We start from the raw sequence: 24,466 nt of genomic DNA, 5'->3' as shown, positions 1-24,466 counted from the left end.
ACATCCATGACATTGGCAACTATCGCCCGATCTGCCTATTGTCTGTCATCTACAAGTTGTTCACTCGAGTCATCCTAAATAGGATTGGCAGAACACTAGATGAAGGACAACCATGCGAGCGAGCCGGGTTCCACAAAGGATTCAGCACTGTCGACCATATCCACACGATAACCAAACTCATTGAGGTTTCTCGGGAGTTCAAGATGCTGCTCTGTTTAACGTTCATTGATTTAAAGAAGGCCTTTGATTCTGTTGAGACGGAAGCGGTCATTGAAGCCCTAGCCAATCAGGGCATTCAAGCCCAATACATCAGGATCCTCCGTGAGCTCTATTGCGGATTCACTACCAGGATCTCACCATTCTACAAAGAAGTGATCGTTGATGTCAAGAGAGGGGTGCGGCAAGGTGATACCATTTCACCGAAACTCTTCAGTGCCACCCTCGAGAACGTCATGCGACGACTGGAATGGGAAGGAATGGGAGTGAAGATAGATGGTCGGCAACTACACCACCTCCGCTTTGCTGATGACATCGTTTTAATAACACCAAACATCAGCCAAGCGGCACAAATGCTGGCCAACTTTGACCATGAGTGTGGAAAGGTAGGACTACAGCTGAATCTTACAAAGACAATGTTTATGAGAAACAGCCTCGTTCCTGACGCCCCATTCGCTCTCAACGGAACGACCATCTCCGAATGCAACAGCTATGTGTACCTAGGTCGAGAGGTCAATATGACAAATGACCTGGCACCCGAGCTGCGCAGGAGGAAGAGAGCGGCTTGGAACGCCTTCAAGAACGTCGAAGAAATAGCTAAGAGGACGAAGAACCTCTGGCTCCGGGCACATCTCTTTGATTCCACTGTTCTTCCTGCATTAACATATGCCTCAGAGACCTGGGCCCTACGCAAACAAGATCAGAACGCTATTCAGGTCTCCCAAAGAAGAATAGAAAGAGTTATGCTTGGAATATCACGTTTCACTCAAATGAGAGAAAGAATCCGGAGTTCTGACATCCGTCGATGATCAAGAATCAGGGACGCTGTCTCATTTGCCAAGGTGTCGAAAATCAGATGGGCTGGTCACGTAATGAGATTTAAAGATGACCGCTGGACTAGAGCTGTTACCGACTGGATTCCACGGGATGTCAAAAGACTGCGTGGCCGCCCACCTACCAGATGGTCAGACTTCTTCGTCAAGATCATGAACGATCGGTTTGAGGCCCTTCATGTTCCCGGAGCGAACAGATGCCATTGGGCTACACTAGCACGCGACAGGGACAAATGGAGACGTTACTGGCGCCCGCTCGAGCAAATCGACGACTAACGGGAAGTTAAGTGATTAAGTGATTAAGTGATCTCTTCACATAATTCTTTCCATTTTTTAATTTAGTTTTTTATTTTGGGGGTCACACCCAGTGATGCTCAGGGGTTACTACTGGCTCGGCACTCAGGAATTACTCCTGGCAGTGCTTGGGGGACCATATGGGATGCCAGGGATTGAAATGGGTCAGCTGCATGCAAGGCAAACACCCTCCCTGCTGTACTATCGTTTCGGCCCCCTCTTTCCATTTTGTTGCAAGTAAAAAAATTCCTTCTTTCATTGTGTAAATGTATCATGTTACCTTTGCCTGGGGTGGCAGCACTCCCAGCAATACTCAGTCCAGTGGTGAGCGCCTCACAGTTCACCACTCTGCCTGGTAAAACTGGGAATGACCAGGGTCACACAGGCAGAGCTTAGGGGGCCATGTGATTCAGGGGATCAAATTGGGGCTTTTCGAATATCAGACATATGCTTTTTTGAATATCAGATATATGCTCTTCCCCTCCACATTATCTCCTGGCCCCTGTACCACATCATCTCTAGAGAATCATTTATCAATAGACACTTCCATTTTATCAACTGTAATTCACAATCACGATCATCCTGTTGTTCGTTGATTGCCTCGAGCAGGCACCAGTAACGTCTCCATCGCCCTAGCCCTGAGATTTTAAAAAGTGCCATATTCAAGGCTCTTTCAGGGTTAGGAGAATGAGACCTATCATTGTTACTGGTGTTTGGCATATTGGGAACACAATGGGGAGTTTGCCAGTCTCTGCCGTGTGGACAGGTTACATTCTGTAGCCTGCCAGGTTTTCGAAAGTAAGAATGAGATAATAAGATGTCGCGTTATTTATCAACTGTAATTAATGCTTCAATAAACATCAGGGTGTATATAACTTTGTGTTATTGTTCTTATTCTTCAGACAAATATCAAAAAGTGGGGCTGCTGAAACAAATGTCAAAAAGCGGGGCTGTTCAAGAAGCCTCACAGTGTTTTCTAGTACTATTGTACCAATTTACATTCCCATCAACAGAATGTAGCTATGAGTTCCTTTCTCACCAAACTCTCCAACGTTTGTTATTGGTGCTTTTGTGTTTTTTTGGTTTGGGGGCCATACCTAGCAGTGTTCAGGCACTATTCCTAGAATAGTGCTAAGGGGACCATGTCATGCTAGGAATCAAACTCTGATGCAAAGCATGCACTCCAGTCCTTTGAATATTCTCTCTGGCCTTATTGCTGTTTGTTGGTTTGGGGGCAACGTCCAGCTATATCAGGGCTTACTCCTGGCTCTGTGCTCAGGAATCATTCCTGGAACTGCTCAGGGGACGATATGGGGCATTAGGGCAAGAACCTGGGTTTGATGCATGCATGGCAAGAGCCGTACCTGCTATACTATCATTCCAGCCCCTATTACTGCTGTTCATGTAAGTGATCTCATGGGTACAGTGTCTCATTTTGGTCTTAATTTGCATTTCCTGATGAGAACCTTTTCATATACCTTCATGCAATCTATATGTGCTCTTTGGAGTTGTGTCTATTCAAATTATTATGTCCATTTTTATTGGTTTTTTTTGTTGGTAAATTTTATGAGTTCATGTGGATCTTGGATATAAACACTTTATATCTAAACAGCCTACTGAATGGTGGAAGATATATGCATGTCATACAAATATCTTTCTCCATTTAGTAGCCTGTTTCTTCCCCTTTTACTGAATAAAATCCTTTTGCTTTAATGAATCCCAAGTGTTTCTATTTACTTTCATTTCCTACAAGGTACTTTCCTGTTACTGGGAATATAATAACACATAGAGAAAATGCTTATGCTAGGCAGCCTCCAATATGGCCCGCAATGTCCTCAATGAAAGCCAACACTAGTTACACGTTTGTGTATCTCTTCCCATAATGCGTCATGGTTGTCCTGTACTACGAATACAGAAGTAGTGGACATGTCATTTGTTTTTGTTTGTTTTGGGGCCACAACTAGCAGTGCCCAGGGGTTACTCTTGACTCTGCACTCAAGGATCTCTCATGGCAATGCTCAGGGAACCATATGGGGTACTGGGGATCAAACCAGGATTGGCCATGTGCAAGGCAGATACCCTACCCACTGTCCTACTTGCTCAGGTCCCAATACACATCATTTTTAACGCTTTGCTATAAAACTCCCTTTATATATCAGTCCTTGTTCTTTCTTGCATCATGCAGGAAGAGCCATGTCAGGAAGAAAGAGACCCACATGAAGAGAAACTAAGAACTCTGCCAACAGTCCCAGAGGAACTGAGATGTCCTACAAATAGTCACATCAGTGATCTTTGAAACAGATGTCCCCTCTCTATTCAAGTCTTTAGATGAACGCAGCCCTAGCTGACAATTGTTCTATAACCACCTGAAAGAATCTAAGCAGAAAACACAGTTAAGCTGCTACTGAATTTTTTTTGGCTTTTTTGGGGTTACACCCAGCTATTTCAGGGGTTACTCCTGTCCTTGCACTCGGGAATGACTCCTGGCAGTGCTCAGGGGACCATGTGAGATGCTAGGGATCGAACCCGGGTTGGCCGCATGCAAGGCAAATGCTCTCCCCACTATACTGTTGCTCTGCCCCCTGCTACTGAATTCTTGACTCATAAAAACTGCAAGATAATGGAAGTTTGCTCTTTTAGGCACTGAATTTTGGGGTAATCTGTTACACAGTAAAAGGTAGCCTTTACAGATCTTACCTTCATGGAACGTACAGTCTAATGGTGCTGAACTAATTGATATGTTATCTCCAGAAATGATCAATTCCAATAATTAAGTCAAAACAGAGTAAGGGATTAAGGAATTAAATAAGGAGCAGTCCTTATGAGTTCATATTTATAACCTGTCAGTTTTTTCCTACTTTAGGAGAGAGATTTGAGGATTACATTAATAATGTGAATTTCTGTGTTTGGGTTTCTTGTTTACAACAATGAGGATTCTGCACACAACTCAGTGGTTAAGGGAATCAAATGACCAATTATGCATACCACAGGACATAAACTACTGGTATGTACTGAATTCAACCAATATAAACAGTTCACATTTTTTGTTTTGGTCCAAACTCAGTGGTGTTCAGGGTCCCAACATTGCTGAGGGAACCATGTGGTGCCGGGGATTGAATAAACAGTTCATATTTAATTTAAAAAAATCTATTACGTAAAATCTTCTCTGTTAAGCATGTAGTTTGACATTGGGAAATGTTAGTTTTCTTTTCCATTGGTGAAGTGAAATGGCTACTATACAAAAGATATATTTAAGAGGCAGAGACAGTAAGGAGTTAAGGTACTTTTCCTTCATATGAATGACCCAGGGTCAATCCCTGGCACTGCACATGGTCCCTCAAGCACCATTAGAAATGATCCCTGTTGTAGGTCAAACACCGCTCCCTCCGCAAAAGGATATATTTTAGACAGGACAATAACATGAGAATCCAAACTTGTAAATATCTCTTATCCCATCCTGTATATTAAGATACTCAAGGGGTCGGGAGAGAGCTCAAAGATCTGGAATGTTTTACATGTTAGATCACTGGCACTGCATAATCCCCTGAGGACCACTGGGTATATATCCCCTAAAAATACAAACAAAAAAACATTCAAGAAAATCAGCCTTACTAACCATTTGGGCGAAGCTTCCCCAGTGATACTTGGCTGGTGGTATGGCCTGATAGTCCAGCACAGATTCAGTGATGAGGCTCAGTGGTGGTGGAGCCCACTAAGAATGCCCTGATGACACTCAGGGGCCACCATGCTACATCCACCAATGCTTGGCAAGGGGGCATGCAATGTGAGAAATCAAATGTGCGGGGGGCAGAGTGCCAGTGTGGGTAGGGTGTTTTCCTTGCATGCGGCCAACCCGGGTTTGATCCCCAGCATCCCATATGGTCCCCGAGCACTGCCAGTAGTAATTCCTCAGTGCAGAGCCAGGAAAACCCCTGAGCATCGCTGCGTGTAACCCAAAAAGCAAAAATAAAATAAAATAAAATAAATAAAAAATAATTTTTAAAAATATCAAATGCAGGGTCTCATGTATGCAAGGAGGGACACAAATAGCTATCCCTCTAGTCCCAGTTTTAACTAATTTTAGAAACAAAACAAACTGGATTCCACAGAACGTCAAAAGAACACGCGGTCGCCCACCTAGGAGATGGTCGGATTTCTTCGTTAAGACCCTGAACGAACTGTTTGATGCTCTTTGTGCTCCTGGAACAAGCAGACGCCATTGGGCTACACTAGCATGCGACAGGGATGGATGGAGATGTTACTGGCACCCACTTGAGCAAATCGATGAACAATGGGATGACAATATGCTTCCCCCAATAGATTCTCAGCAAATGCTGAAGCTATCACACCAAAATTAATGTCAGAAAATCGTGAAAATCAGTCAAAATAAGGGCTAGATACAGATAACCTACAATCACAGACTGCAAGAATGGCAAGAGACCTTAAAGATACAATTTAAGCTGCACAGCGGTAGGGCATTTGCCTTGCGTGCAGCATGCCCGGCCAAGCCGGGTTCAATTCCTCTGCCCCTCTCGGAGAGCCTGGCAAGCTACCGAGAGTATCTCGCCCATATGGCAAAGCCTGGTAAGCTACCCATGATGTATTCAATATGCCAAACACAGTAACAACAAGTCTCAAAATGGAGATGTTACTGGGCCCGCTCAAGCTAATTGATGAACAACGGGAGGACAGTGTTTGTTTGTTTTAAGCCTATCACTTCTTGCCTAGGTTACCACAATAAGTCTTTTAAATGGTATACAATTTTCATCTAGAAGCCAAAACCATAATTTGAAATGATAAATGAAGGACTTTATCAGTAGTACAGCAGGTACAAGGCTTGCCTTGTACACAACCAACCCAGATTTGATCTCTGACACCCCACATAGTCCACCAAGACCTAAACCCTGAGCACCACCTGGTGTGACCCCCCAAAAAATAAAATAAAATTATAAATGAGATTGTGTCACTTCCCATTTAAACTCTCCAATGGCTTCCCTGAGTTGAGACTACACTATCCAAATCTATCTACTGGGTACTTTGTAAAATTTCAAACTGAGTGTCCAAAACTGGAAAATTTCCCATAAAACTCAATCCTCTTTCTAAGATGCCTGGCTCAATGAATGGGACCACATGGTCACCAAAACCCCAAACTGGGAAGTTATCTTTGACACATCCTTTATCCCATAACTCTTTACACAGTCAACCAAATCCTGCCCAGCTATGAACTATTCTCAACCATAGCCCATCTCCGACATTCCCACAATCATGTTAGACCCAGACACACATCAGTGCTTGCTAGGAGGCCTTCTAATCAATAATCGTATTCGCTAGGTAAGGACTCCAAAGTAGGTCTCCAGACCAGCAGCATAAATATTGCTGAGAACTTGTTATAAATGCAGATTCTCAGGGAAGGAGAGATAGTATAAGAAGTAAGGCACCTGCCTTGCATGTGCTGGATCCAATTCCATCCTTGGCATTGCATATTGTCCCCCAGGTGAGTTCTGCAAATAGACCCTGAGTATTGTAGGGTATTCCCCCTCAAATGCAAATTCACAGACCCAACCCCGAACGTACCGCATCAATCCAGTGTTGGAGTCCAATCAGCTGCATTTCAATGAGCCCTCCAAGTGATTTAATCTACCTTAAAGTTTTAACAATCACTAGAATAATTTTAAAAATAAGTGCCACTGGAGCAGGCTTATCACCTTAGCTGAATGGTCTGCAACATTGAATGAGCAACATTGAGAGAGCGCTGCAGATTCGAATTCTTATTTTTTTCTTTTTGGGTTATGCCCAGCAATGATCAGTGGTTACTCCTGGCTCTGCACTCAGGAGGTACTCCTGGCGGTGTTTGGGGGACCATATGGGATGTCGGGGATCGAACCTGGGTCGGCCGTGTGCAAGGCAAACGTCCTACCCGTTGTATTCCAGCGTACTCCAGTACCCACTGTACTGCAGTGTACTCCAGTACGCTGTATTCCAGTGTACTCCAGTACCCGCTGTACTGCAGTGTACTCCAGTACACTGTACTCCAGCATATTCCAGTATCCGCTGTACTACAGTGAGGGGCTATACTCCAGCCCCTCGAATTCATTTTTTGAATATACAAATCACAATAACTGATAATTTGAAAATACTGATGCCTAGGGGCAGAGAGATAGTACAGGGCTTAAGGGATTGCCTTGCATGCAGCCAAACCTGGTTCGATACCTGGCACTGTATATAGTCCTCCTTAACACAGAGCCAGAACTAGCCCCTGAGAACAACCAAACGTGGTTAAAAAATAAAGAAAAAAACACTGACATCTGTGTTCTATCCTCCTTACCTTCATGAAGGTTCTGTGTTCACCAGTTTAAGGTAGACAAGAAGATGTGAAAGTTCACTAGTGATTCTAATGAATACCTAGAATGAAAAATCACTGTCCAGCCCCCACAAAATCAAAGCTATCTATTCAAAGGGACAGACAGACAGTACAGAGGGCAAGGCACTTGCCTTGCATACGGCTGACTCAGGTTCAATTTCCGGCATCCCATATGGTCCTCCAAGCCCACTGGGAGTGACCCCTGAACACAGAACCAGGAGTAAGTCCTGAGCACTGCTGAGTATGGCCCCAGAATGAAAAACAGAGGGATCAATGCAAACCTGGGAATCAAAGATACAGCACGGGGGTAACATGCTTGCCTTGTATGTCACTAACCCCGGTTTAATACCTGTCACTACATATTGTTCATGAGCACTGTCAGAAGTAACCCCTGAGCAGAGCCGGGGAGCACCACCAGATGTGACCAAAAATATAGTTAATCAAATGCAAATCAATCCTTATGAAAATCTCTTAATAGTTCCCCATCAAGTATTTAAGTGCAAGCAAGCACCTCAGTATAGCATTCAGTATCCTTTTAAACCTAATTAAGCCACAAACTTAGGCAGACATCAAGGCTTCAGAATGTCCACTTTTCAATAAAAAAGAGGGGAAAAAAGAAATGTTGGCTTTAGGGCCAAAGAGACAGTACAGTGGTAGGCACTTGTGTTGCATATGGCCATCCCAGTTAAATCCCCAGCAACCCATATGGTCCATGAAAACTGGCAGGACTAATTCCTGAGTGCACAGCCAGGAGTAATCCCTGAACATCTCCAGGTGTGCTTCCTGGAACCCCAAAAAATAATACTTGCTTAACGTTAAATTGTTTGAGTTGAAACCTGAGCTCCCCACTTATTAGCTATAAAACTTTGGACAGGGGGCTGGAGCGATAGCACAGCGGGTAGGGCATTTGCCTTGCACACGGTTGACTCAGGTTCAATTTGCAGCATGCCACATGTGCCACATGGTTCCTGGAGCACCGTCAGAGTAATTCCTAGTGCATGAGCCAGGAGTAACCCTTGTGCATTACCAGGTGTGACCACCACCCTCAAATAAAAGAAAAAAAAACTTTGGACAGGTTGATCTCTCAGTGCTTCAGAATCTACCTCAATTGTGAGGAGACTAAATAAATAAATGCATGTAAGTCCCATTAAAACACTTCCTAATACATACACAGTACAGTACTCAGTGTGAATTATTAGGTTTCCCTCTTTCCTTCCTTTTGCTATCACTGTGATGCCTGCAGGTGACTCACACAGTTGTTCTGAGACCCCTGTGGTAACTGCCACAGTCTCATTCTGGTTGTGGTGCTCAAGCACAAACTGTGATGTGCGCTCGGGGTCACACTCTTTAGCTGTGATGCTCCCACACATTCTGTCTACAGTGCTCACAGGTAGTTGCACTCCTGTATTAGCATTTGCACTTTACTTTAAATTCCTATACTTGCTGGGAGGGTGGTCACATACTTGACTTGCATTGTTTGGATATTCCTGGCTGCAATGTACCAGAAATCACATACTTTTCCAGGGTAAAGAAGGTCCCAAGAAGCAGTGTTACCAGGACCACACTCAGTGCATGTGGGTAGCACAGGGATCAAACTTGAAGCCTTATGTTAATAAGGTAGGTTGCTTTGTCAGGAGCCAATCCCAGGACCAAGATAAATTATTAAAGACGTCAACACTTACAGGCAGGCTAACCTATAGTTCCAAATGGAAGTGAAATTTCCTTCCATAGATTAATGAGTTTATCATTTACCAAGTTGTGCTGATTATGTTTAATATCTGTGATATGCTACTCTGTACCTAAATGGCCCTATGAGCCATTTCAATGGTCCCTAGAAACTTAAAAAAAAAGAGATATCCTTCAACAGCTGTTAAACAAAATATCTAGTAGTAGAAAACCTAAAAGCTTCCTTTTATTATATCCTAACCCAAATTTTTGTAATATTATCATGAGATTACATATTACATTTACAAAAGCTTCCTAGAAACCTAACATAGCAGAAACTTTTAAAACCAATGCACAGTGTTGAACACTGAGTGCCAGATTTTCCATTACGTGATCTCAATCTTTTCTGAAGTGGGCAAATGTGGGATGCTAAATTTTTTCTTTCAATTACATATATTGCTATTAATAAAAGCATCCTGCATTCTCAAGTACTCAAGCTGGAATAATACTAAGGACCAGCATGCATCAGCAGATTGCCAAGGAGACAGTTTTTCTATCTGAGAATGACTCTGACAGACTATAAAAATAGATAAAATGATTATTCCCCATCTACCTTCAAAATTCTCTGAGGGAATCAAAAATAATGACTTAACAAAGGTCTGAAGCATCAAAGAAAAATTAAAATGCAGGGGTTGTGGTGCTGCCAGCTGGTCAATCTGTACCCATGGGACAAGTGCATCAGCAGCCTGATAGTGCCTTCATGCTTCCTGACACCCCAAAATTGCCCCTGTGCCTTTGACTGGACTCCAACAACTTGGGACCAAGTTTTCCGAGAAATTAAATGGCCACAAGTTAGGTACGTGAGACCCACACCCACAACCATCTTCAGCTCAGCTATATAAATTCAATTATCACTCTTGCTTCAGAGACCCATAAATAAATCTCAAAAGAGATCAAAAGCCACAGTTAATCTTGTACCTGTGCAAAACTGAACAAACACACCAGAGTAAATTGGAATGAGTGGGTTAGCCTAGTAGTGCCTGCTCAAGCAGAACAATTTGCAGCCGTTTGTTCCCACAATCCGTACCCCTGGCCGGATTCTACCATCACAGGATGAACCGCACCAAGATATTAACCTGTAGAAAATTTGGATATGTGGGTTTTGTGACTGAAATCTCCAGGCTTTCTCAGAGTTGGAAGTGGCTTCCTCACCCCACTTCCCCATACTCCTGGAAGCACTGGCAGTCACCCCCAAGAACCAACTCCAGTGCCACCATGTAAGCTCATCTACCACCCCTGCTTCAGAGACCCATAAATAAATATTGAAAAAGATCGAAAGCTGCCGTTAATCTCAGACCCACGCAAGGCTGAACACACCAGAGTAAACCGGAATGGGGAAAGTCAGTCTGGTGCCTGCCCAAGCAGAGCCCCCAGTAGTCGTTTGTTCCCACAATCCAAAACTGCCACCATGGGGTGGAGCAATAGTTCGACAGGTAGGGCATTTGCCTTGCACACAGCCGACCCTGGTTCGATTCTTAGTATTCCATATGGTCCCCTGAATACCGCCAGGAGTGATTCCTGAATGCAGAGCCAAGAATAACCCCTGAGCATCACCATATTGACCCAAAAAGAAAAAAAAATCACCACCATATTCCTGGCTGTACTCTATCTCAGGACAGACCTCACTGAGTATAATTTGCTGAAAATCTGGGTACACGGGTTTTGTGACGGAAATCTCCAGTCTTTCTCAGGGTCGGGATGGGCTACCTCCCCCCACCTCCCCATACTTCCAGAAGCTTCAGCAGTAACGTCCACACCGCAAGCTCCCACCCACTTAAAAAAGCTACTCCAGTCTTATCTTCCAAGTAAAAATTCTGAATGCCCTGAACAAACATAATGACCTCTTAGTACCTTCATTGTAAACCATAGCACTGTAGCACTGTCCTCCCATTATTCATCAATTTGCCTGAGTGTGTACCAGTAACATCTCCATTGTGAGACTTGTTACGGTTTTTGGCATATTGAATATACCACAGGGAGCTTTCCAGGCTTTGCCATGCGGGCAGAATACTCTCGGTAGCTTGCCAGGCTCTCAGAGAGGGGCAGAGGAATCGAACCCGGGTCAGCTGCATGCAAGGCAAACGCCCTACCCACTATGCTACTGCTCTGGCCCCCACTGTAAACCATAATTCACAAAAGAAGAGACAGAGAGAGAGGAGGAGGAGTTCCTGCCATAGAGGCAGGCTGGTGGGGGATGGTGTTGGGGGATGGTAGAGGGCCATGGGGGACATTATTGGTGGGAGGTGTGCACTGGTGGTGGGATGGGTGTTGGATCATTGTGTGAATGAAACCCCATCATGAACAGCTTTGTAATAGTCTATCTCACGAATATTCAACAAAAAATTTTTTAATCCATGGTGTACGTACCTTTAAAATGCCATCCAAAGTACCCTTGTACAAATCCACATGTCCCACAATTGCTCTCTGGTTCATCATACGAGTTCGAACAACATCAACTGGATTGGAGGCCAGAGCCCCAGCCAAGCCACATGTAAAGCTGGAACTAAAGATGAAAACTTTAAGAAGGCTTACAGATGGAATTTCATCACTGCCCACTAAATAGAAATTAGGTTAAATACAAATGTATAGTGAGGCAAACACACTAGTAAAAACTGACACTTACACTTTCCTTAAAACATAAAGGGAAAGAACACTTTTTTTCACTATATCTATCTTTGGAAGCGGCACACTTGATAATACTTAGAAGACCATGTGGTGGTGGAGATTGAATGTGTTCCAGACCTTTAAGCCATTTCCCTGTCCTTAGAAACTTTTTTAAAAACGAGATAAGGAAGGAAGGAAGGAAGGGAGGAAGGGAAGGGAAGGAGGGAGGGAGGGAGGGAGGGAGGGGGGAAGGGAGGGAGGGGGGAGGGAGGGAGGGAGGAAAAAAAGAAGCCTTACACCTAGTTATCCAATTTTCCCAGAACCATTTGTTGAAGAGGCTACCTTTACTGCATTTCATGTTCTCAGTCCCTTTATCAAAAATTAACTGCCCATGGGGGCGGAGCGATAACACAGTAGGTAGGGAGTTTTTCCTTGCACGCAGCTGACCCGGGTTCAATCTCCAGCATCCCATATGGTCCCCCAAGTACTGCCAGGAGTGTAACTCTTGAGTGCAGAGCCAGGAGTAACCCTGAGCATCGCTGGGTGTGACCCAAAAGGAAAAAATCATTAACTGCCCATATATAGAGTTCTGTCATAGGGTATTCAATTCTAATCTCACTTATCTGTGGCATATAGAATACTGGATGAGGAAAAGTACTGTAGTAAAAGGGGGATGTTTAGATCACATTTGACCCCAGTGTTTAGAGAGGAGGAAAGAAATCAAGCGGAGAACAGGAAATATTGAGTGAACAGGCATCAGGACTTCAGTTATACTGGTGATGTGGGTGTAGAATAGCCATATATCTCAAACACAGGCTCAATAACACTGAAATCATGAGATCTAAGCTGCGACTACTGAAACTTTGTAATGTGCCTATCAAGTTGACAGGTGGGGATGGGGTGGGGGTGGGAGTTGGGGTGGGAGGGAAAAAGGGAACACTGATAGAGGAAAGTTGACAGTGGTGGTGGGACTAGTATTAAAATATTATATGCCAAAAGCTCAACTATCGGTAACTTTGTAAATCACAGTACTTTAACAGAAAGTTTTAAAAAACAGACAGCAAAAGAGTAAAAATGTTTATATACAATTAGAAAACCAAAACAGAAAAAGAGAGATATCCTTTGGGGCTGGAGAGCTAGAACAGTGGACAAAGTGCTTGCCTTGCATCTCCCAAACCAGGTTTGATCTCTGGCATCCCATATGGTCCCCCAAGCACTCACAGGAGTAATTACTGAATGCAGACCTAGGAGAAACCACTGAGCATTGCCATGTGCAGCCCAAAAACCGAAAGAGAGAGAGAGAGACAGAGAGAGAGAGAGACAGAGAGACAGAGAGAGACAGAGAGAGACAGAGAGAGATACCTGGAGGTCCCTTGGTGGGAGGATTAGTACCGGAACACTGTATGTTTAAATCTCAACTATGAAAAACTTTGTAAATCATGGTGCTTTAATAAAAAATATTAAATAAAAGAGATGTCCTTCAGATGTTGTCCCTCAACCGGAGAAACAGTAAAGGGCTTAAGAAGGGATTAAAGGGGCCGGAGCGATAGCACAGCAGGTAGGGCGTTTTCCTTGCACACGGCTGACCTGGGTTCGATCCCCAGCATGCCATATGGCCCCCAAGCACCGCCAGGAGTAATTCCTGAGAGCAGAGCCAGGAATAACCCCTGAGCATCGCTGGGTGTGACCCAAAAAATGTATAAAAAAAAGAAGGGATTAAGGTGCTTGCTTGCATGCAACCAACCCAGGTTTGATTTCTGGCAATACATGGTCCCCCAAGTACCACCAGGAGAAACCCCTGAGAATGGTGCCAGTAGGAAGCTCCAAATAATACTGGTATTATCTCAAATCCCTATCCCTCAAAAACACTCATCCTTATAACTTTATAATCTGAAACTCAAATAGCAGTTTTTTAAAAAAGAAGTCACTTTATAAGTCTACCAAGATCCCTAAGTAGAAAGCAAAGATACAGCACAAAGACTGAAGTGCTTGCAATATATACACATGAGCCCAGTTTGATCCCTGGCATTACAAATGGTCCCTGAAGCATTGCCTGGAGTGACCCTGAGCAGAGATCCAGGAGTAGCCCCGTGCACTGCACCAAGCATGACCCCAGTTCTCTCCCCTGTAAAAATTTTAAATCCCTAAGTGGCAAGTATCATTCATCATCTGTAATTTATGTAAAACTGCAAACCATGGCATATCACATGCACTTAGGTAACAAAATAGCATAAATGTTACAAGAGAAAGAAAATATAGAGAAGATTAGCAACAGTTATCAATCCCAAACTAGTTTTGTTTCACAGGCCAGATAAAATGTCATCTTTTATTTGATTCTCCCTGAGAAGAGTTTGCTTTCTTAGCTAAACCAAAGCAAATGAAGGTAACTAGAGAGTGAGGGCTAGAGTGATAGCACAGCAGGTAGGGTGTTTGCCTTGAACGCGGCCCAACCCGGGTTCAATTCTCAGCATCCAATATGGTCCCCCGAGCATGGCCAGGAGTAATTCCTGAGTGCATAAACCAGGATTAACCCCTATGCATCGCTGGGTGTGACCCAAAAAGCAAAAGAGAGAGAGAGAGGGGGAGAGAGAGAGAGAGAGAGAGAGAGAGAGAGAGAGAGAGAGAGAGAGAGAGAGAGAGAGAACGGTAGAGATTACATGTGAACAAACATAAATTGATGGCTGGGAAACTGCTGTTAGATACTGCCCCCAAGTTCCAAAGTAGTTAAGATGTCTATACACATATCAGAAAATCGAAAGTTTTCTAAGAGAGATAAGGGTAGTTAGGCCAGATGTATCTGTTATCGACTCTAATGAGGTCTTAAGTGAAAGATGCTCCCTGTGTTCAAGGTATTAAAAATGAAGAACGAGCATAACCTGCCATACTTACATAAAATGGGTTAATATTGTGTCTCCCATCATTCCCGACATTATCAAATGCTTCTTGGTAATATCATAGACTGGTAGCTCTACTCCCACTACGATGGCAGCCCTTTGAGCAGTTGGCACAACACCCTGCAGGAGATAAGTGACATAAGACACACCAAGGAAATAAATAGGTAGTAACCTAAATCTAAAAATGAACAAAATGGGAACTGGAAAGAAATTTTAGGTGTACGGTGCTTGCCTTGCATACAGTCAACCCTGACTCTATCCCCTTCACTGCATATGGTCTCCCCAGCACTGCCAAGAGTAACTCCTCAGTAATGAATCAGGAATAGTTCCTGGGCATTACTGGGAGTAGCCCCAATCCCCCTATGTAAATAAATATTTATATTTATAAACAAAATGGGATGGGGGCAGAGAAACAGTACTTAGATGTGGTCAACTCTCGTTTGATCTCTGGGACCACATATGGCTCGTGAGTACCACCTGGTACTTGAGCGCAGAGCTAGGAGAAAGTCCTGCACACCGCCAGGTGTCACACAAATTTTTTTTAAAAAGGGGCTAGGAGATAAAAAGAAACAAAAAATCCAGTATGGATTATAGAGGTCACTCTTGAAAGTTGATGGCTGATGTATAGCACTAATAAATCTCCAATTCATTTGCTGTACATGGAATAAAATCATTGACACTCAAATTACAAGTAACAAAGTAATAAACTGAACTTAACAATTTTTGTTATTCAATGAGTACCATCAAGAAAGTGAAAGATGACACCAACAGTGCAAGAAAACACATGCATATCACAGAGACTAGTATCCAAAATTTATGAATAACTCTTAAAACACAATAAATAATCCAATTTTAAAACAAGCAAAAGATCTGAACAGACATTTTCCAAAAAATATACACAAATATCCAACAAGCACGTGAAAAGATGCTTAACACTGTTAATGAAGATCAATCAAAACTACAATGATATACCACTACAAACCACTAGGACAGCTTTAAGAGGGAAATAAGCAAACAAATACAGATTGTAGATGAGGATGTGAAGAAATTGGAAACTCTTACAAACTGCTGGCACAAATGTAAATTGGAATAATCACTTTAGAACCTCGTTGATAATTTCTCAAAAAGGTAAAACAGAATTAACACGTGACTCAGCAATTTCATACCTAAATACATACCCAAGAAAACTAAAAACATGTAATCATCCAAAGTCTTATACACATAGAAATATATTATCAATATCCCTAATAGCCAAGCAGTATAAACAACCAAAATGCCAAGTGAAACTATCAACAGGATGTGATGTGTAAATATAATATTCTATCATAAATTGGCAAATTAATAGAGAAGAGATAGAAAGCACATTAAACATTATCTAGGGCTAGGAGATTTAGGGCACATGGAAAGTGATAATTAGATATGGGGGTTTCTTTTTATATTGATGAAAATGTTCTAAAAGTGCTAATTACACAAGTCTGATATAGTAAAAAATTGTATTTTATACTTTTAAGATGAGATGAGACAGGTTGGAGAGATAGCACTGCAGGTAGGGCATTTGCCTTGCATGCAGCTGACCCGGATTCGATTCCTCTGACCCTCTCGGAGAGCCCGGCAAGGTACAGAGAGTATCCTGCCCGTATGGCAGAGCCTGGCAAGCTACCCATGGTGTATTTGATATTCCAAAAATAGTAACAAGTCTCACAATGGAGATGTTACTGGTACCCGCTCGAGCAAATCAATGAACAACGGGAGGACAGTGCTACAGTGCTACTTTAAGATGAGATATGTTATAATTTCAAAGCATATGCATTGCTTCAAATATACAGCCAACAACTATTAAGTAGAATAGGCGATAAGGAGCTCTTTTGTTATGTTACCATGTCACTTACAATATTATGACAATTCATAATTTTATGGCTTTTCATAAAAAATGTATTTTGCTAATTCTAGGAACCGATAATACAGAATAATTCTAGTAATAAACTACTTACTCTCCAGAGACCCTTGGTACCTTCTTGTTGGTATATATCAATGAAGCTTCCAATCATGCTGCCTTGGAACAAGCTTCCTTGAGCCTGCATTCGAATCTAAAACAAGAGAAAAAATTTTGTATCAACAGAGAGAATCAAAAGGAGATGCTCCACCCCTTTGAAATTAAGAAAAATCTAAAATCTCATAACAGATAACCTTGCTATCTCTATGGTTTCTTGATAGGGCTGGTGACAAGGGGTTGGAAATAAGAGCACATGTAAGCATGGAAGTTACTCTTTAATTATCTCATGTTGTACAGAATAAAGGCAAATAAGGCTGCACCAGTGGTCAGAGACAACTTTGTCAGTGTCACATCCACCAAAATCCTTCCCACTGGGGCCAGAGTATAGTGGGTAGGGCACTTACCCTGCATATGGTCAATCTGGATTCTATCTTGGCACCCTATATGATTCCTTGAGCCCACCAGAGATCCCCAAGCAGAGCCAGGAGTTAGTTCTGAGCACAGCCAAGTGTGGCCCAAAAACTGGGGAAAAGGGGCTTGGTGGGTATGGTGTTTGCCTTGCACACTGCTGACCCGAGTTCGATTCTCAGCATCCCATATGGTACCCGAGCACCGCCAGGAGTAATTTCTGAGTGCATGAGCCAGGAGTAACCTCTGTGTATCGCCAGGTATAACCCAAAAAGCAAAAAAAAAAAAAAAAACTGGGGGAAAAATCCATCCCATTCACCTCGGATTACAAACTAAATACACAGATGACAGATGACAAGCTTATCTAACTCTTCCTCAGCCCTTCTTGCTTCATCTCCTCTGTTCTAATCTTGCATATGAAAAAAAAATCTTGCATATGAGTCCTTTTTTATCTTCATTTTCTACAATTCAAAGAACATTGACTTTTTTTTAACGAACACACAAGTCCAGAAGTTGACTTTTATCTCATGCAGCACAAATTTACAAACATAGTAGGACATCATCACTGTCAATCTCTAAAAATCTTGATTCAGCTTAGAAAGTCCTTCTCAAGGGGCCCAAGAGATAATATAGATGTTAGTATACTTGCCTTGCACGCAGCCCACCCATGTTTGAGCCCCAGAAGTGATCCCTGGAGCAGAGAGCCAGAAGTAAGCCCTGAGCACTGCCGGGTGCGATCCAAAAACAAAATCACAAATCACACACACACAAAAGGAAGAGCTTCTCTGAGCACTGGCCTTGGCATTCAGATAGGGACTAATGAAACACTGGATTAGAGGACTGGAGCGGTAGTACTGCAGGTAGGGCCTTTATTTGCCTTGCATATGGCTGACCTGGGTTCAATTCCCAGCATTCCATATGGTCCCCCGAGCACCAGCAGGAGTAATTCCCGAGTGCAGAGCCAGGAGTAACCCCTGTGCATCGCTGGGTGTGACCGAAAAAAAGAAAAATAAGAAACATTGGATTGAGACCATGACATCTTCTCGGGCTTTCTTTGCTTCCATACTTGACTGGGTGCTTCAAGCCTGGCTTAACATGGTCTTCCTGTTCACATTTCCAAAAAGACTCTTGGCATTTTTAGGCAAACTCATTTTATTGATTTTTAAGTGAAAGTATGGCTATTTAACACCTTTATGAAGATAATTTTGGATCTACCACCCATGGTCTATCACCTTATGCTGATTCCTCACAAGTACCTTGCTGATTCTCGTGTACTTAGTCACTGGTTTTAATGCTGGTATCTCACTGATCCTATCCCTCTAAGTTCTAGTCAAAATTCTGACAGTGCAAATGGAATATCTGTCATGACTTTAATTGCTTTAAGATGAGAAATCTCCCCCATCCCTGTCCAAATAGCTGTGAATAGAAAGAGCTATAAAAGCCAGCTCTGCGCAACATCTTATTATCTCATTCTTACTTTGGACAACCTGGCAGGCTACCGAATGTAACCTACCCACACGGCAGAGTCTGGCAAACTCCCCGTGGCGTACCCAATATGCCAAATACAAGTAACAATGATGGGTCTCATTCTCCTAACCCTGAAAGAGCCTTGAATAGGGCACTTTTTAAAATCTCAGGGCTAGGACAAAGGAGACGTTACTGGTGCCTGCTCGAGACAATCAACGAACGACAGGATGATTGTAATCATGAGAAAGAGCTAGAGGGGAGGAAAGTTCTCAAGAAGGGATATGTGAGTAGAGAAACAGATTTCTGTATAATCTCCCACTCTATCCTGGTTTTTATGAATAATGAATATAATCTTGTTTCTTTTTTGTTTGTGGCCACACATGGTGGTGCTTAGAGATCACTCTTAGCAGGAATCAGGGAACCATATGAGTTCTGGGGATGGAACATGGGTCATCTCATGCAAAGTTAGCACACCATCCACTGAATGACCTCTACGACCCCCATTCTTATTTTTCACCTTAAAGTTTTAGCCTTAACAATGCATGCAATTATCCGCAAAATTAGTTACCAAACAGATTCTGTAAGAATTAACCTCTGATTTTTCTATGTTCTTCTATAAAAAGATGAATTATGGGGGCTGAAATGATAGTACATTGGATAGGGTACTTGCCTTGCATGCAGCCGACCCAGATTCTATCTTGACATCCCACATGGTCCCCTGAGCACCGGCAGGAGTAGTTCCTGAGTGCAGAGCCAAGAGTAATAATTGTGCATTGCTAAGTGTGCCTGCCCCTCGCTTCTATAAAAAAGAGATGAATTATGGGAATACCTTTAGGGTTAATTCCTTTTCTTTTTATTTGGGGCGGGGGAGGAGGAGTGTTGAAGGGCCCTAGCCAGCTGGTATTATGGTCTATTCCTGGTTCTGTGCTCAGGAGTGACCCCTGGTGGTGCTCAAGGGACCATATTTCAATACCAGGGATAAACCCACGTCCAGCCTGTGTAAGGCAATGGTTCAGTCTGTGTAAGGCAAGAACCTTAACCAATGTACTATTTCTACCTGGCCTTGTGGTTAATTCTTTGAAAGTTTAACACAGGGATGCACATACAATGACAGAGCCAAATTGCATCTGTAGTGATTTCTAAGTGTAATCTCTTAAGATTGGCCTGAGGAAAATATTGGAAATGGTGAAGCATATGTTGTCCTTTTGGGACTTCTACTGCACCTCTACAAGTTATTATAATAACTAAAGAATCCAGAGTAACCCCAGTGTGGCCACAAAACACAACAAAAAATCACATTCTCCCTATTTTTGGGGGGTCGTACCCGGCAATGCTCAAGGGTTATTCCTGGCTTTGCACTCAGAAAGTACTCCTGGCAGTAATCAGGGGAACATGTGGGATGCTGGGAATCAAACCCGGGTCAGCCCTGTGCAAGGCAAATGCCCTACCTGATGTACTATCTTTCCAGTCCCCTCCCTAAATTTTTAGAACTTAGAACTCACATGTTTAATCATATATTTATTGATACCTCTTAAGAAAAAGAAAAGACATGGGGCCACAGCAATCGTACAGTAGGTAGGATGTTTGCTTTGCACATGGCTGAGTCAGGTTCAATCCATGGTACCCCACATGCTCTCCTGAGTCGGCCAGGAGTGATCCCTGAGTGCAGAGCAAGTAATAAGCCCTAAGCACCACCAGGTGTGATTCAAAAACAAACAAACACAAAACAAACAAGGAAAGCTAAGACAGCAGCATTTTAGACTTAAGGTACCTTAAAATGAGAATTTTCTTAAGAACTTTTTTCATTTTTGTTGTGGGGGGAGACACATCTAACAATGCTCTGGGCTTACTCATGGCTCTGCACTCAGGAATCACTTCTGGCAAGGCTCAGAAGACCATATGTGGTACCAGGGATCAAACTCAGGTCAGTGGGTTGCCTGCAAGGAAAGTGCCCTACCCCCTATCTCTCTGGCCCTACTAAATACCATTTTAGTCATCTTTGTTACCTTGAATTATGACACAGGTCAATCGACCATACTATGATGAGTGATGATTACAGAATCTATCTTGTTTTGTTTTGTAACCACAACCAGTGGTGCTCAGGGGTAAGTTAGTCTTGGCTCTGTGCTCATGGATCATTCCTGCCAGGGCTCAGGGGACCATATGGGGTGGCAGGGATTGAACACGGGTTGGCAAGGCAAGTGCTCTACCCACTGTACTATCACTACAGCCCCCCAGAATATATCTTTCTTTTGTAAAATGGGAAAAGGATTATTAACAAACACAAGTTTAATCTTTGATGAGTTTTAGAAAGGAATACAAATAGAATCTAGAAACTGATAGCCTTAGTTAGCAACAAATTAATGCATATCATATATACTATTATTTACTGAGTATCTATCATCTACCAGGCAGAATGACATGCAGTTTACATTAACCATTTCTAATCTCTAGCAACCTCTCCAATAAGCACTATATTATTTTAACTTTACATTTTCTATATATATATTAAGAAAATATAGACATAAATGATTCTGTGATTTGACCTCAGTTTTATAGTTAACATGTGACAGATTAGGAATCTGAGTTTAAATCTTCACATTTGTGCTCTTTTCGCATCACATCGCACACATCCAATACCACCAGATCTCTTACCTTCAATACATCAGTGGGATTGGCTATTGCGGAAGATATCACTCCCGACACTACCCCACAGATCATATTAATCAGGAGAGTTTCATCTGTATAAAAGGGAAAAAAGAAACATTTGCTTATATTATATAACAGTTTCTCAGAATGGCGTACTGAGTTATCAGAGAAAGGGAGTCCCAATCAGAGAATGGACTACAGAAATGTACTGCAAATGTTATGAAAGATAAGCAGGTATCTCTAGATTCCAAATTACTGCTTAGACATATAAAAATTGGGAAACATTAAAAAATAGGGCTGGAGAGATAGTATGGGAGGTAAGGCTCTTGTATTGCATGCAGCCTACCCTGCTTTGAATCCCTGGCATCATATATGGTCTCCCGCGAACCAGCAGGGCTCATTCCTAAGCAAGGAGCCAATAATCACCCCTGCAGCACTGTGCTTTATGGTCCCAATTTCCAAAAAAAAAAAAATTGGGGGGGGTTCCCAAGTGATATTCAGGAGGCTCTGGACGATCCCTAGTAATACTCAGCCAAACAACTACTCAGTGCTTGAGGAATCAGTGCTACCTGGGTCCTGCAGGGCCAAGGATTACGCAAGTCACCCAGCTTCCAAGCTGTGCTCAGGAGCCTTCAGGGTCATACCCAGTGATGCTCCAGGAACCATGGAGTACTGGGACTTCAAACCAGGTTGGGCCCATGCAATGTGCCCTAACTGCTGAATCACCTTTTTTGGTTTTGGTTGATTAGGGGCCACATCTGGCAGTATTCAGGGCTTCCTCCTGGCTCTGTGCTCAGGTATCACTTCTGGTGGTGCTCAGAGAACTGGGGTACTGGTAATCAATCCCAGGTAGATGCCAGGCAAGGGAAGGGACTTACCTGCTTTACTCTCTCTCCAGTCCTGGACTATTTTCCTACCCCATAAATCATATTTTTATTTTTTAAAAAAGGTATTTCTAAAGAATATTGGGAAATGCCCTCTAAAAACTCGGATAACCACATCAATTCAGCATTAAATCCTTCTCTGGAGAATTGATTTTAGAGACTCACGAGAGAACAGTGGGTAAGGTACTTGTTTTGCACACGGCTAATCAATTCCTGGCACTGCACATGGTCCCCCAAGCACTGCCAGAAATGCTCCACAAGCACGGAGCCAGGAGTAAGCCCTGAGCACAACCAGGCGTAGTCCAACCCCCCACCCACTAAAGAATCTAAATATGTAAGAACCGAAATTAAAAGATAAAAATCCTATGTTGAATAAGAAAACATTATCTAATTACTAATTTTGAGTGGCCTTGGTATCCATAAAATCAAATACCAGTCTGAAATAAGACGTTTTAGTCATTTAGAACTTATCTTCTTTGCTAGAAAGAGACCATAGAATCTATTGTCATAAAATGAAATTTAATCTCCACCTTGCTTTCCCAAGAAAGTGAAACAAGGTAAATGCAAGTGAAGATTCTAAGAAAGGAAAACTATTTTAGGAAGAGTTACAAGAGAACCCTTCAAATTTCTCAAAGAAGATGTTTCAAAAATTCTGATTTATGAAAATAAGGTTATGCAAAGGACATTACTAACCAAAAGGTTCTCTAATCTCTAAATAACCTTTTAATATAGGATCAAGGTACAAAGCAGTAGCAGACAGATGATAATGCTAAATGTGGGAAAGGTGGCATTTGAAATAAGAATAATCTAATATTAAATAACCTAAAGGAAGTTTAACAAAATTTACAGCTAGCTGTGGGGAGATGAAGAAACAGTGCAAGAGTTAAGGCACTTGCACTGCATCCTGCTGACCCAGGTTCAAGTACCCAGTTCCACATAGCTCCCCTAATCACCACCAGGGATCACGTCTGAACACCAGTGGATGTGGACCAAACCCCACCTCTCCCCAAACTGACAGCTAGAGAATATATTTGGTTTGAAGTTCTCCTGGTGAAGAGAATATTAACTTCTAATAAATTAGAATAACAATAAAATTAATGTTTGAGACAAAACTGTTTCGTGCTCCTTCTCTAATGACCAGCCAGTGGTGTCTTTTTCTGATTTTTCATTGGTTTTCTTTTCTGGAGGGAGCCACACCCAGCTGTGCTCAAGGTTTACTTCTAGCTCTATGTTCAGGAATCACACCTGGTGATGACAACAGGACCATATGGGGTAACAGGGATTGAATTTGAGTCAGCCACGTACTATCCACTGTAATATCTTTTCCAGCTCCCTATGACAGAAAAAAAAGAACACTAGAAGAGTAGATCCCTCTAATCTGGCATTCTTCAACTTTTTTTTTCATTGAATCACCATTTCATAGACCATTACAAAGCTGGTCACGATTAGGTTTTAGTCATACAGTGTTCAGACACCCATACCTCTACCAGTATACATTTCCCAACACCAATGTCCCCAGTTTCCCTCCCACCACCCCTAACTCCTCACTCCCCAGGCTGCCTCTATAACAGGCTCTCTCTCTCTCTCTCTCGCTCGCTCTCTCTCACCAACCCCCCATTTACAATACAGATACTGAAAGGTATCATGTATATCCCTTTACCTACTTTCAACACTCAGTTCTTGCCCAGCATGACCATTTCAACGATTATTGTCATAGTGGTCCCTTCTATATTTTACCTACCCTCCACTCCACACACACTTGTGGTAGATTCCAACCAGTGACCAGTCCTCCTGGCTCCTGTTTTCCTGGGCCTTGGCTATTAGTCTCATACTAATTTTATATAACACAAATGAATGCAGTTGTTCAGTATCTGTCCCTCTCCTTCTGACTCAGTTCACTCAGCATACTCTCCATGTCCATCCATTTATAGGCAAATATCATGACTTCATTTTTCCTAACATCTGCATAGTACTCCACTATATAGCTATATCATAGTTTCTATATCCAGTTTTCTGTTCTCAGACTCTTCCACTTTTTTAATACCTGTGGACTAGCCCCAATCCTGCATACCAGTCCGTGGACCACAGTTAGAACCAAAGTAGTTGACCAGTGATTGAAGATCACCCCTGTAACCCAC

The 24,466-nt window shown here is 42.6% G+C and overlaps 1 protein-coding gene across 5 annotated transcripts in view; it reads right to left on the bottom strand.

The window, feature by feature from the left end:
- The window catches only part of SLC25A14 (solute carrier family 25 member 14), a 52,585-nt gene that overhangs the window by 6,650 nt on the left and 21,469 nt on the right, over positions 1-24,466 (bottom strand). For all 5 annotated transcript variants that reach the window (XM_056107729.1, XM_056107730.1, XM_056107728.1 and 2 more), the window contains 4 exons: positions 21,451-21,536; positions 16,919-17,014; positions 14,923-15,047; positions 11,797-11,932 (listed from right to left, as the gene is read on the bottom strand). In XM_056107729.1, coding sequence (XP_055963704.1) covers positions 11,797-11,932; positions 14,923-15,047; positions 16,919-17,014; positions 21,451-21,536 — 443 coding nt within the window. The remainder of the gene's footprint in view (positions 1-11,796; positions 11,933-14,922; positions 15,048-16,918; positions 17,015-21,450; positions 21,537-24,466) is intronic.

Source organism: Sorex fumeus, unplaced genomic scaffold (assembly GCF_029834395.1).
Source record: "Sorex fumeus unplaced genomic scaffold, SorFum_2.1 ptg000171l, whole genome shotgun sequence".
NCBI classification, from domain to species: domain Eukaryota; kingdom Metazoa; phylum Chordata; class Mammalia; order Eulipotyphla; family Soricidae; genus Sorex; species Sorex fumeus.
This window is presented reverse-complemented; position numbering and strand designations above follow the sequence as displayed.